The 13,492-nt window shown below is 41.7% G+C and overlaps 1 protein-coding gene across 3 annotated transcripts in view; it reads right to left on the bottom strand.

The window, feature by feature from the left end:
* The window catches only part of kalrna (kalirin RhoGEF kinase a), a 132,749-nt gene that overhangs the window by 60,848 nt on the left and 58,409 nt on the right, over positions 1 to 13,492 (bottom strand). For all 3 annotated transcript variants that reach the window (XM_035174234.2, XM_035174233.2, XM_035174232.2), the window contains exons 15-30: positions 13,039 to 13,230; positions 12,741 to 12,910; positions 12,016 to 12,190; positions 11,137 to 11,386; positions 8,281 to 8,447; positions 6,727 to 6,846; positions 4,955 to 5,023; positions 4,619 to 4,768; positions 4,395 to 4,544; positions 3,602 to 3,716; positions 2,935 to 3,050; positions 2,707 to 2,829; positions 2,156 to 2,338; positions 1,770 to 1,891; positions 645 to 711; positions 456 to 565 (exon numbers count right to left, since the gene is read on the bottom strand). In XM_035174234.2, coding sequence (XP_035030125.2) covers positions 456 to 565; positions 645 to 711; positions 1,770 to 1,891; positions 2,156 to 2,338; positions 2,707 to 2,829; positions 2,935 to 3,050; positions 3,602 to 3,716; positions 4,395 to 4,544; positions 4,619 to 4,768; positions 4,955 to 5,023; positions 6,727 to 6,846; positions 8,281 to 8,447; positions 11,137 to 11,386; positions 12,016 to 12,190; positions 12,741 to 12,910; positions 13,039 to 13,230 — 2,279 coding nt within the window. The remainder of the gene's footprint in view (positions 1 to 455; positions 566 to 644; positions 712 to 1,769; positions 1,892 to 2,155; positions 2,339 to 2,706; positions 2,830 to 2,934; positions 3,051 to 3,601; positions 3,717 to 4,394; positions 4,545 to 4,618; positions 4,769 to 4,954; positions 5,024 to 6,726; positions 6,847 to 8,280; positions 8,448 to 11,136; positions 11,387 to 12,015; positions 12,191 to 12,740; positions 12,911 to 13,038; positions 13,231 to 13,492) is intronic.

The following is a 13,492-nucleotide window of genomic DNA, read 5'->3' as shown; positions in this document are numbered from 1 at the left end:
ATTGCCAGCAACCGCAAATATTAAACATGTCATCCACTTTGGCCGGTGACATGCTCTCACTGACATCCCACAGAACCAGGGACACAGTCCTGACTAGTGGGGTCAGGTCGTCATGATGGAATTAAATAATACCGAATGGAGAGAAAATTTCCGAATGAGAAGGGCATACTTTTACTGGCTGTGTGTCACAGCTGAACCTTTTAGGAGACCAGAGGAAACAACAGTACGAGCACCAGTTGAAACCACACCTGTGCAAGTAGTCGGCAGTGGTCAGATAAGATGTATACATGCACCAGTAACCTGGTTGTGCTTGTTATGGTTATTTACAGGATGCTCTCAAAACTGGGATAGGGGCTTATCCAGGAAACTGAAATCAGGATATGACGTTTATAAGCTAAAACACAAAAATGGGATACTTCTGGTGTGCATGTAAACAAAGTCTGTGTGTCTCTCACTTGTTGTGGAAGTCGTAGATCTCCTGCATGTTGCCGAAGATGATGTGCTCCTTGTTGGCGATGCCAGGAGGAATCTCCTCCGTACCGCTGGTCATCACCAACAGATAGGTCTGACACACAGAAAGAAAATTAAAGCAGACAGGAAAATATTCCATGTGTCGAACAATGTTACAGAGTCGTTTTTCTTACCTCAAGACATTCGTTGAGATCTTTGACGTAGGACTTCTCCGTCTGCAGCAGCTCTGCCATGATGAACCTTTCAGAGGAAAATACTTTAGACTAGAAGGATCGGATGGCATTAATTATATAACTGGTACAATTTTGTGTCCGATTACACCATGACTGCACGAGTCTACTGAAGTTCCTCCAAAACCTTTAGTCCTGACAATTCATGATAAGTCAAAAGCTACAGAGATTTAAACACTATAAACTTTTACTGTAAACTATTATCACAATTTACTGTCTTTAATGTCTGAAAATCCTGATTTTCAGGGAATGCTATGGAACACAGATGATTGCTATTATTGCACAGATGGAGGAAACGCTGTTTTGGATGGGTTAGAAATGAATCTGGTTGAATAAGATTCTGCAGATATATTTTAACTCTATTATCACCTGACAGTCAGTGTATTTACTTCATGTGTTTTAGGTTTGGGTTAAGATCAGAGAGATTAAAACCAAACTTATCAGAAATATAAACACTTGAACAAACATCAGTGTGATAAGAGCTACATAAAATGCCAGAAACGATATTTGGGGAAACATTTTTGACGTGTACGTTGACAATTTCGTTTGGTCCATGTCACATCCACTAACATGTAAGAGGTGGAATTTATAACCTATTAACCATCAAGACACTTAAGCTTCACTTTTGGGGAGCGGCGATCACGGTCAGGATGCATTTGCAAGTCTGATGTTTTACAAAAAAGATAAAATAAAATAAACCCTGTTCATATGTTTCATGTAAGATGATATCTCTTATTTCTAGAGTCCGACCTATTTACCGGTTGTCCGATAAAAGTCACCCAATATGAGCTTTTCATTTTTTTCCCCATATTGGGTGCTGTTTATAACATATAACTTTTATTTTACAGGAAAAAATTGACATTTATATTCATCAAAGACACAAATACATTTCTTTGTCATAAGGTTTCGCAAACGACATCTTAGGAATCCTTGACAGAGATTTAATGAAATACATGCATTGGCCGATACGTATTTTTTCCCCAAAAAATCCATATCGGCTGGCTCTACTCCTTTCTATTTAGAAAGTGACTAAAAGTACAAGCTCCTCCACTTCCTGTCTGTACTCACTCTTTCTTCCTGGCAGACTTCCTCTTCTCTTCATTGACCTCATGGTTGGGGTCACGTAGTTTGACCTCGGGGTCGTCTGTCAGGCTGGCGGGGATAATATCCAACTCTAAATCTTTATTGTCCTGCACAGAAAAACGTCAATTGATCTGAGTCAGTAATTTGAAACTAATATTGATGACACTGTCTACGTCTGTAACCACAGTCATGTTCATGAGTACTCAACCAGAATACATGACAGTCAATATCAGGTTCAACTAAAGTCTGTTGTGTGTGTGTGTGTGTGTGTGTGTGTGTGTGTGTGTGTGTGTGTGTGTGTGTGTGTGTGTGTGTGTGTGTGTGTGTGTGTGTGTGTGTGTGTGTGTGTGTGTGTGTGAGTGTGTGTTCACCTCAGGGCTGACCCCCAGGCTCCTCTCGAGGCTCTCCTGGTATTTGGCCATTCGAATGGAGAAGTCGCGGTACCTGCGGTCCATCGTGCTCACCCATCGCTTCAGCTCTGACACGTGGGCGTGGCCTTTCTCCACCAGGTTGTCAGCCAACTGGATCAGCAGCTTCACCTTCTCCTTGGTTTGCTGTGGGATGTTCACACATGCAGACTGATTGGATGACATTTTGCTCACCTGGAGATTTCACTGATTTTCTGGACCACTCTCTGTGTGTTGTATTCTTTGTTTTTGTTTCAGTTCTTGTGACTTTCGCTCGGCTTTTAATGTGTAATTAATGATGTGTATTTGATATTCCAGGTTATTTATTTTCTCTGTTTTCAACCTCTGTAAAGTGTCTTTGAGCATTGTTACAAGCAGTATATAAATAAAATGTACTATTATCATTATTATCTTTTAGACTCCACAGCCTTATCACTAAAAGAAAATAAATCCTGTATTGCTTGTCTGATTTTTCTCTTTATTTAATTTCTTTAAATATGATAAACTGATCGCACCTTGGCAGAGAGTCTGAAGTGATGGTAGTCGTTGAGGAGCTCCTGAGTTTCCTCGTTGCTTTCGCCGGGTGACGTGTGCGTAGCCAGGTAAACATCACCTGTTTCCTGGATCCAATCGAGAGCCTGCACAAACAAATACACACAAACAGACAAAACCAACAGATGAAGTTTATCCTCTTGACCTGTGTTTTTACTTGACCATATAAACTCACTCCCTGAAGACCAGACCTGTTTGGTGCTGCGTTCAAACACTAGATACTGCTGACATTGGTCCAGCCTTCGTTTCTTTAACGTCCAGAAGTGAAGGACTCTGTTCTCTCGTTGCAGCAGCTCGTTCAGAATCGCTGCAAACAAAAACACACAACAAATAAATACAGGTTAAATTCTTTTTACTTTACATATAATTTAGCTGACACTTTTACCCAAAGCATGCACCACCAATCCATGCATTCAACATCTATGAGGGGGCATTTGGGGTTCAGCATCTTGCTCAAGGACACTTCAGCATGGGCTGGCATCAAGCCGCCGGCCTTTTGGCTGGAGGACGACCACTCTACCACTCAGCCACAGCAACCAGTTTTACATAAAGTGAACCCGGATCCCAAAACCTGCTCAAACTCATCTGTGGGTGTTTGTCAGTCAAATGTATTATAACATTATAAATGTTCTAAATTAAAATTATTTTTGTTGTAAAACTAAACACAACACATCAGTAGCAATATGTTCTATATTCCTTGATAAGATATATATTGAAATATTAGCATATTGATTACATATGATATTGAGAGTTGATTCTTAGTCAATCCTTGTGTGATTGACTGATGATTTCCCTGACAGCCTTCCTGCTATTTCACCAGTGGTGATACAGTATTTTAATGGTAACAGCAGCACTGACCTTTGACCTGCTGTTCAGGGCCTCTGGTGTGACCGGCTGCTCCGGGCATGCTCACATTGTTCCTGTGAATGTACTTCAGAAACACCTCAGCATTCCTGCGAGCCAGAGTGCATGCCTGAAAAACAGGAACATTGGTGTTTAACACACTGACACACTCCTCCGACATAAGTCAATCAATGACTTCAAGATCACTTTCAAACCACAATCACTGCATTCACCATTATTAGGCAGTAGCCAGTTCGGTGTTGTTAATACCTAATCTAGTAGGTTTCAGTATTTGCTTTAGTTCCTTCAGGCTGGTGTAACAGCCATTATTCAAACTGCAATGTGTACCAACATTAGTATGTGACTCAATTATGCTCAATGTTAGATTTGTATACCGAAACAGAGGAAGCCGTCTGTCTGTACTCTGTGATAATTTCATCAGTGTTTGTGCAAGTTACCTTAGGGATAGTGACGAAACAGATAAAACTTTGATCGGTGGTGTGAATTCAAACTGGACCAAATACAGGCTTTTGTGATTCATATTGCATATGGTAAATTAAAAGTGCAGGATGAGTTGCTGTGATTCACTGGTCTACATTTGAATTAACAACCCAAAAACTAAGATCTAAAGGCAACAACTTCTCATTTGTCCTTGGATCCAGATCAAGAGAAGGAAACTACAAAAGCTAGGACGATCAAAGAACTGGAGAGATCCTCTTTTCTCTTCAGCGTCCTACTTTGTTTTTTTTGAGCTGGCATCTTTTATTTGATGTTCAAAAATCTTGATTGAATTTTAGTTACAGTTCACCTTAAGAAAAGCTTCTTTCTGCTCCAGGTGTTTACTGATCAGAGGTAGAAGGTGATCGCTGTCAGCCGAAGTTCCCAGTTTATCATGACTGCCACACCAGTCTTCGTCCCGGCGGTACTCCTGCTCCAGGCTCTCTAAAACACTGCACACCTGGAAAATAGACACAAACACTCAGTGACAACACAACAACAACCAACCCAGAGAAATAGGTAAACACAACCTACCTGCTCAGACGTCTTGTAAAAGGCCACCGAGGCATTCACAAGCTTCAGGCGGTCCTCCATCTTCAGCATCAACTGCTGCCAGTGAACGGCCACTTTCTCTGCACAGTTTCGAATGGCCTCTGGATCGTAGTGACATGCCTGGAGCATCATCTGGAACAAAGACAGAGAGAAGAGGTGGTAGGTTCTGCTGCACATGTCCTGCAGCATCCTCTGGACACAGGAATGTAGAGATGCAGCGTGAACGATGTCTCGGGAGGTATGTAGACGAGTTTTTCGTACTTTTTCAAAATCTTACCAATGTGCATCAGTAAATACTAAAGAAACAGACGGATTTACCTCGGCTTTTTGTTGGACCTGCAGAGCGCTCTGATGAGTCTTCTGAAGAGAGTTAGCGTGAAACAGAGACTGGAGGAAGAGGAGGAAGAAGAAGAGATAGTTACCGTAAAATTCAAATCACTCATGAGTTGAACTTAACTTTAAAAAGTTCCCTGTGGAGTTTTTTTTCACCTCTCCTACATTATGAAGCGGGTAGATTCCCTCACAAGGGGACTTACATTCACAGTTCAGCCAAAGGTTTCACTGAACCATTAGTAATTCCTTAAAAACATTCCCAAAAGTCTGCAAGTTGGTAAACATGAATGTAAAAAATGTCAGTTTCAAGGAAAGAGAAATCAGCTCTGAAAATGGAAGTAAAGTTTGATACACACAAATGTAATGGTGAGAAATGCTGCTAAACAGACAGGGAAACTCTATGGAAAACCTTTAAGTCTAAAGTGGGTATATCTAAAAAAAAAATTGTCAATATACAATTTTTAATCTTAGATGGGGAGTTTATTTGATCATGTTTGAAGTCGGAAACCAACTAGTAAAAATCATCACTTTAAAGCTATAGCCACGGGACATGTGTAATCCCTGGACAATAGGAACTCTTTTAAAACAGGTATGGAAGGTTTTAATAGATGTAATTACCATTTTCATTACTTTTAATGTGTGTGTCATATTATTATTCATATACAATCAGTGAATGGCTCCATAGTCTGCGACCCTCAGAGAAAAGCAGGTTGAGCGAACAGATGCATGGATGATAAACTTCTGATAGATTATCTGCAATATTTTCTGGATTAGATAAATAATATTATTACACTTTTGGAATCATTCTAGTGAACAGACGATGTGATTAACCTGTAATAATCTGCCGGAAACTGTCAGAAGTTGTAATGTGAATTTGTCTTTTATCAATGTGTCATCATGTTGCTGTTATTATTGCACCAGACAATGATTTCATTGTGCATTGTGCTTTGTGTGTGTTTGTGTCTGTGTTAAATCTATTAGCCAAAGCAGACTTACATCAGTCTGATGGAGGATGCACACCACAACCACCAGGAGCAGAAACCAGGCATGAACACACAACATTTTGGGCCAGGGCCAAAACAATGTGTTTGTGTGCGTGTGTGTGTGTGTGTGTGTGTGTGTGTGTGTGTGTGAGAGGATGTGTGTGTGTGTGTGTGTGTGTGTGTGTGTGTGTGTGTGTGTGTGTGTGTGTGTGTGTGTGTGTGTGTGTGTGTGTGTGTGTGTGTGAGTGAGTGTGTGTCTGTGTGTGCGTGTATAGTCCAGTGCTGACTAAAGGTCTTTTGCCCCTTTTAGTGCTAACACATTTCTGGAGTCAGCTATTTAAAGTGCTGCACAAAGTAACATTCACACATGCACAAATACACATAGAGATAGTTTTTGAATGCGTGTGTGTGTTTGTCAGCATCTGTTATTCTTCAAAGTCAATGCATAATGAAATAATTATTGAGGTAAGCCTGATTCACAAGGAGAAGACAAAGAAACTGTGTGTTTTTGTGTGTGTGTGTGTGTGTGTGTGTGTGTGTGTGTGTGTGTGTGTGTGTTTGTGCTCATGCACCCATCTGCTACTATTCAAACCAATGCATACTGAAATAATTATTAGTGAAGTACAGTAAGCATGGTTTTAGCAGCAGCAATTAGGATATGTGTGTGTGTGTGTGTGAGAGAGAGTGTGTGTGTGTGTGTGTGTGTGTGTGTGTGTGTGTGTGTGTGTGTGTGTGTGTGTGTGTGTGTGAGAGAGAGAGAGAGTGAGTGTGTACCTCTATCGCCATCTGGAACTGTTCATGTTCCCTCTGCAGCTGCTCAGCCTCAGACAGAGAGCTGGCGTTCACCATGCTGGCGTTCAACATGGACTCACCGTTACGAATCCAACCCAACACCTAAACAGTGACAGAGAGACAGAGACAACATATGACCAAATTATCTTTTCTGGTTTGATTCTTTTTCATAATTAATAGCTTTTCTCCCACACAATGTCTAATAAAACTTAAAATGGTTTACATGCTCTAATGTTCAGAAAACACATCTCTTTCCTCTAATTGTTGATCGCTGCAGCTCCTCTTTTCAGCCTCTGTTTCAAACACTTGGTTTTAGCTCCTGTCTCTTTAAAGCCCAGTCTGCTCTGATTGGCTGGCTGGCCCCCTCTGTTGTGATTGGTCAACTGCTTCAAGCGCATGTAAGAAATGTCAGCTTCGGCCTCGCTTCACTTGGCGTCAGACTAGTAGGTGTGCATTAGACAAATGTGGGGCATTGTGATGTCACGATGCTGAAGACTTGTCTGTTCTACTGACGAAGTGTTTCAGGAGCTTCGGCGTTTTATCTGGGGAGAGGAGCTCCCTGTTCCTGCATGGTTTATTTGCACCTTCGCCCACATTACATACAATAAATTACATACAATATATTACCCCACACTAGACCTACATTGTGACAATTACTGGAGGTAAGTTATTAACTTCACTGAGCTGTGGCTGCACGGAAATATTAATCTGCAGTCGCTCTACGACCAGATGAGGTCTCCTGGACAGACTGGAGTAAGAAAGACACCAGGAATGAGGATGTGGCAGCATGTGTGTATGTTTGTGTGTCTATGTGTGTATGTCTGTTATTAGCACATTGCCATACACCTCATAAATAATTCAGTCATATCCATCTGCAGCGGCCGTGTGTTTCCTGTCTCAGCACGCAGCAAGTTCATATTCACATCTGCAGCAGTTTCATCATAAAAACACAAAACCTTGGCTTCACTGGGGAGGAAGAGCTGCGTGTTATTCTTGTCATTTCTCCCACATGGAGGAGATTTCCTTTGTTTCTAATAATAAAAACAAGTCCACCTCGCCCCATTAAAGCTGCATAATGTTTCCATTTTAGGATGTAGACTTCTGCTCTTCTCTTTCAGAGGATTAGAATAATACTGGGTATGTTAAAGTGTAGCTGAACCTTACTTACTGGGCAGTATTGTAGTACTGTAGTAGTAATATGCAGTCATTTCTACAGTCGACTGACAGGTTTACCCCTGAATAATTTGTTAATATTACTAATGATTACTGGCCCAATATCTGCACCTATGTTCCGTGCACGTTCATAAAAATGTAAAGCATTAGTAGTAGTAGTAGTGGTAGTAGTCAGAGTACAGGCCTCTAACAGGCCTGACGCAGCAACCTAGTAAAGCTGCTGAGTGGACGAGTGAACATGTGGATCCTGTTTCAGTAAAAAAAAATGTAAATAATGAATTGCAAGCAAAACTGAAAAAAAGAAAAGTACTAATTGAATATGTTTTCTTCAGTTTATTGATGCAGGTGTTTTAATGTGTTTACCTGCTTAACCTCAGCCTGTAGATGGCGTAGCTGCAGAATCTGCTCCAGCCGTGCGTGCGTGTGCTGCGCGTTGAGCTCCACCTCCTGCTGCTTTTCGTGGAGGAACTCCAGCAGCTCCTGAACCTGAGAGGCCAAGTCCATGTCCTTCTCCCCCGTCAGTTCGATACCTGAACCACAAGAAGCAAACACGTTTACACTGCTACTGTTTCCCTATCGTTTCCTCAACTCGTCCACTCTTAATGCTACGCTCGGCTGAACATGCCTCACCTCCACCTTAGTACTGAACATCAAGATTTGTATCATGTAAATATATCTACTTATATCTCTCTTGCAAGGAATCCCATCTTTAATTTAAAGTCATTACACAAAAACAAATTGTTAAAAACGTCATCTTAAAGCGAGGAAGTGGTTTTCATGTAGCATAAAATCAAAGTCTACACCAAAGTTACATTGAGCAAAAGCAGACGTTCCGGGAGAGGAGTGGGAATGAAAGAAGAAACATTCTCCATATCCACAGTCATTGAAACATCAAACATAGTGTTGCTTTAAGCAGAGGATTTCTGATTTAATATTTTTAGCTAAACATATTACAGACTTAGCTTATTATTGCACTGTATTAATGTTTGAGCTGCAGATGTCTCCTTAGTTCATGAGTGGTTTGCCTCTATTCTCAGTCTGTGGCACCAGTAAACTATTAATTCCTCACTTCTCCAGTGACTGGCGCTGGTAAGAGAGTGTGTGCATGTTTTAAGTGTGGTGGATGAGAGATTTATCACTGCAGGGGGTGCAGTGACTGAGCCAGTGACCTCCGTATACAAACACACACAGTAAGAGGATTGAGCTGTGAAGATTTTTTTTTAACCTAATTCTCTCTCTGTTCCACACAGCAAGCTTTTCCAGTTCATGGTGCTGCCTCAGCATTAGGGTTCCCTTTCTGCTTTGTAGTACAGTGGGCAGCTGTGAATCTAGATGTGAGTCTGTGCAGCCACATTCAGACTTACAACACAGTATTACAGTGTATAATTTGGGGAGAATTTGAGAATAAAGTCGTTATTAAGATATAAGAAAGAAGTCATATTATTTTAATAAATATATGTATATCTAAGGCAAAAGGCAGCAAGGAGAACCTGTGCTCACCGGGATTTCACACTGTCTGGATCCAAAATCTTGAACCAATCTCATAATTTCTTGGGAAACTACAAATCCATGCAGATGTAACCAATGATAACCTCAGAGTCGACCACTTCCAAAGATGTCCTCCTCCACTAAAGAGACAATTTCTTCCAAGTCTGTGTGATTGTGTCTTCAGAATTGACGAAGTTTCTTACACAATCGTTTCGGAGTCCTGATACTTGGTTGCATGTGGAGCTGATGTGACAAAAGATAAAGTATGACGATATTTGTGAAACTAAAGTTTAACTTAACAAGATGCTCCACATTCACCACAGCCTGAAATTATAACTATATTCTTGTAATATTATGACCTCAGATTTTTTCCCCTTCAAGTGGACCTTTTACTCTGTGGTACACAAATGGTAAGGACTGGTGAACTATGTGGTGTGTGGTGTCTCTACGGCCTAGTTCCTGGGTGCATGTATTTTTTTCTGTTGAAAAGCTCACAACATCTCAATTGGGAAACATGTCAGATGCATTGGCGGCTCCTGACAATTTTCTCGGGGGCAATTGTTGCGATGATGGCTAAGGTTACTTGTTTAATGGGTAAATAAATGTATCCGTGTCGCTCCAGTCACTTTAACACTGAGTCCTTCTGTTCACGTCTCGTCTCGTGTTGTACTGAGCACAAAATGTTGACGAGTCATTTTTCATGATGTATAAATGCAGCCTCATGAAATCTGGGGCGAGTCAAACAAACACTCAGTTTCTTCATGTGCTGATCAGGTCCTGATAACTGATGAGTGTTTATTAGTTAAAGTGAGAGCAGGTCAGAGCGGAGGAGGAGACAGAAACTCCAGCTCGGTACAAACCAACTGCAGCTTCTGCTTTGATCATGACGCAGCGGCGCCGATCATTAAGTAGATGTGGACCAGAGAGAAACTCAGTATTCTCACTGTTTCCACTGTTCTTCAACAAAGTCAATTACCAGCTGCTTCACGGTAACGCTCCTCAGTGAGTGGGGGCGGGGCCCCGGGGCCTGTGTGTGTGCTGACTGGGAGCACACACACACACACACACAGACACACATTTTCTCTCGCTCCTGGTATTTCACATGATTGCCTGGTACAGTGATGATTTAAAAAAATGAACGTGAACATGGCTAAAAAAAGATGAACGCGTTCAATGAACGCCGTTCATGCACAACACTGCTCCTCTCGAGTGGCGAGATGTAGGCACAGTGTGATTTGACCACCAAGGTGCAAGTGGACCAGCTTACGTGGGACGAAAGCACGTTAGCGCGAGCCCTCCTGGAAGTTATAGAGATTACATTGCAGTGCCTGCAGTTTGAAAAAAAAGGTCTTACATGAAAGTCTATGAGAGCGGTTTTCAACCAGGCTTTAATCGCCCTGTACTCGATGGAACAGGGCTTGACGCTGCAGCTGATTGGATGATATTCAGAGGCAGAAGGCAGGACAAACTTTCGTGAGAATTTGTATAATTTAATTTAAAAAATAATAATGACAATTCTAATGATAATTAAGAAAATGTTTCACTATCATCTTTTTCCTCTTTTTCTTTGGGAGGGCTGCGCACTATCACCTTCTATTGGCCAGCCGCCCCTGGTGAGATGCATGATGATGCTGCAGGTGTGTTTTTTTGTTATTCCTTCAAATTCCTCCAGTCTCACTCACACGTTCCCATTTTCCGTCTGATAAAGCAACAGATTTCTCTGTGTTTTACCTGAGGCCTGAACCTCCATGATGTACTGGTGCAAGTCTTGACCCTGCTGCATCACTTCATAGGTCATGTTATTCATGGCAGCCTTCCGCTCCGCGTGTCGCTTCAGCCGCTGCTCTGCTAGGCCGATGTCCTCTGCGCTGCCAAAGGAGGAGCCGCTGCTGCTGCCGCTGCTGCTGCCACCGCCCGAGCGGCTGGTATCGTTCAGCTGACGAGATAGATCCTCGTTCCAAGCGTCCAGCTCTGCTGTGACCTACGGGAACACATACAAATGAGGATATGACGAGGAGAGAAATCTAACACAAGATATGGAAAGACATTTAAGCTCTTATTAGTTCTTATCAGCGGCTGTTTGTTTAAATGAACATGATGAATCATCTGTGGAGGCAGACTGTGGGAGAGAGTTATCTGAACAGCTGCTCAGCTTAGTGCACTTTTGTGACTTTATCCACATCATAGACTGTAAATAAAAATTGATGACATTTCTCCACTTCCTCCTACTATCGAGAATTACGGCCAAACATCCCAGATATAAACGCTGCCATTTTGCACCGAGGGCGTCATTTGAAGCCAGAGTCTGTGCATTAGCGTACAGGGGGACTCAAATCGCAAGTCATGTCATCCATCTTTATATACAATCTATGGTCCACATATAAAAGACATTGGGCTGAGAATTACAGGTCACATCCATGTGGCTTCGGCTGTATTTGTTTGCTGTTAAGTGCTACGGTGCTACGTACATAACAGAATGTGTGAAATAATGTACGACATGAAGTGGTCATAATTGGAGCTGCACTTTAAAAAACTGCAGTATTATTGTCAAAATAAATGTACTTACTTGCCTGAGTTTTGTAAATCAAAGACGCACTGTCCTTCACTAACCTCGATAGTGTACTGCTCAAAGATGCGTAGCTGGAGAAAGATGTCAAGTTTGATTTTGCGTTCGTGGAACAGCTCCTCCATCTGGCCTTGGGCCTCGTCCAGCTGCTGCAGCACCCCCTGGATGTGTGCAATGGAACTGCAGTGCGGCGTCTTGTTGGTCGACATGGCAGCATCTCTGCGGAAGGAGACAGAGAACAAATTAATAAACACAAACATACAAGTAACTTTCATTTTATGTAGATTATTTACATAATTGTTTATTTTACATTGTTTGTAAGATTAAATAAATGAATCTGGCATATACATATTTTTAACTGAGGATACACTAGTGGATAGTTTTTTTTAACTAAACAGCATTTACAGTCTAGAGTTACATTCAGTGACTTTCACTCAGTAAATAATATTACTTTATTTCCAATGACAGGAATAAGAGGAAGAGGAAGAGAAATGCAGCAATGGAGACTTAAGAAGTGATGAAACTTCCACTCCAAAAATGTATTCATATTTATGTGCCAAGATGTTAATTATTATTCATAATCTTTCCCATGTGGCTGAAGGGATTTGACTTTTTAATGATGTTTTTAAGTGTGAAATTTATCACTTGAGCTAAATCCTTCTCTTGATTTAATAACATTATAAATATTAATATCGTTACCTGAGCCTCACAATTGATTTCTCTCCCTCTCTAACACCATCATGAATAATAATATAAATTTTCGTTTTACCTGAGCTGCTGTATTAATTCCTCTCCCTCTTTAATCACGTTGAGCGTTGCCTCCAGGGTGGCCGTCTGCTGCTGCTGAAACTGCTGGATCAGAGTCTGAACTGAGTCGACGGAGTCGCAGCAAACTTCATCCAAGAGCTGCTTCTGGAGCTCCTCCATCCATGACCACAGCTGGACAAGCAGACAGGTGGAAGGACGGAGAGACAGCAGGTTAGTGTAGGTGCGATCAATCGTCTCTGGCAGCGGTATCATGTCTGTGAATGTGTTACTTTGTGACTGTCTGCGTTTGATTGTCTCACCTCCTTAGTGTGTGTGTGGAAGGAGACGGACATGTCGAGCAGCAGCTTCCTGTGTTCCACTCGTCGGACGAAGTCCTGGATCCGGACCTCCAAGTGTCTGGCTGCCTTGTAGATTTCTTCTGGGTCGCACTCTCCAGTCTGAGCCAACTGCTCAGCCGCCTCCAGCAATTTGTCTGCATTAGTGTATGTGTTCTGACAGGAGAAGAGGGGATCTTCATTATCATCAGCAGCAGCTTCAACATTACCCTGCCATATCTGCATTAAATACACTCTAATACCATGGGAAAATCCCATACATACACATTTTCCTCACTACCATCACACACATTTAGATCATGTTGTATTAAAATGTTAATTCCATTTACTGTAAATCAATATCACAACGTTTCCTGTGTCTACGTTCAATTCTCTTCCAAAAAAAGAGTCCAAATCCCATCTGAGTGTTAAAGCTCCT

The sequence above is a fragment of the Hippoglossus stenolepis genome, chromosome 13, assembly GCF_022539355.2.
Source record: "Hippoglossus stenolepis isolate QCI-W04-F060 chromosome 13, HSTE1.2, whole genome shotgun sequence".
Taxonomy (NCBI): domain Eukaryota; kingdom Metazoa; phylum Chordata; class Actinopteri; order Pleuronectiformes; family Pleuronectidae; genus Hippoglossus; species Hippoglossus stenolepis.
This window is presented reverse-complemented; position numbering and strand designations above follow the sequence as displayed.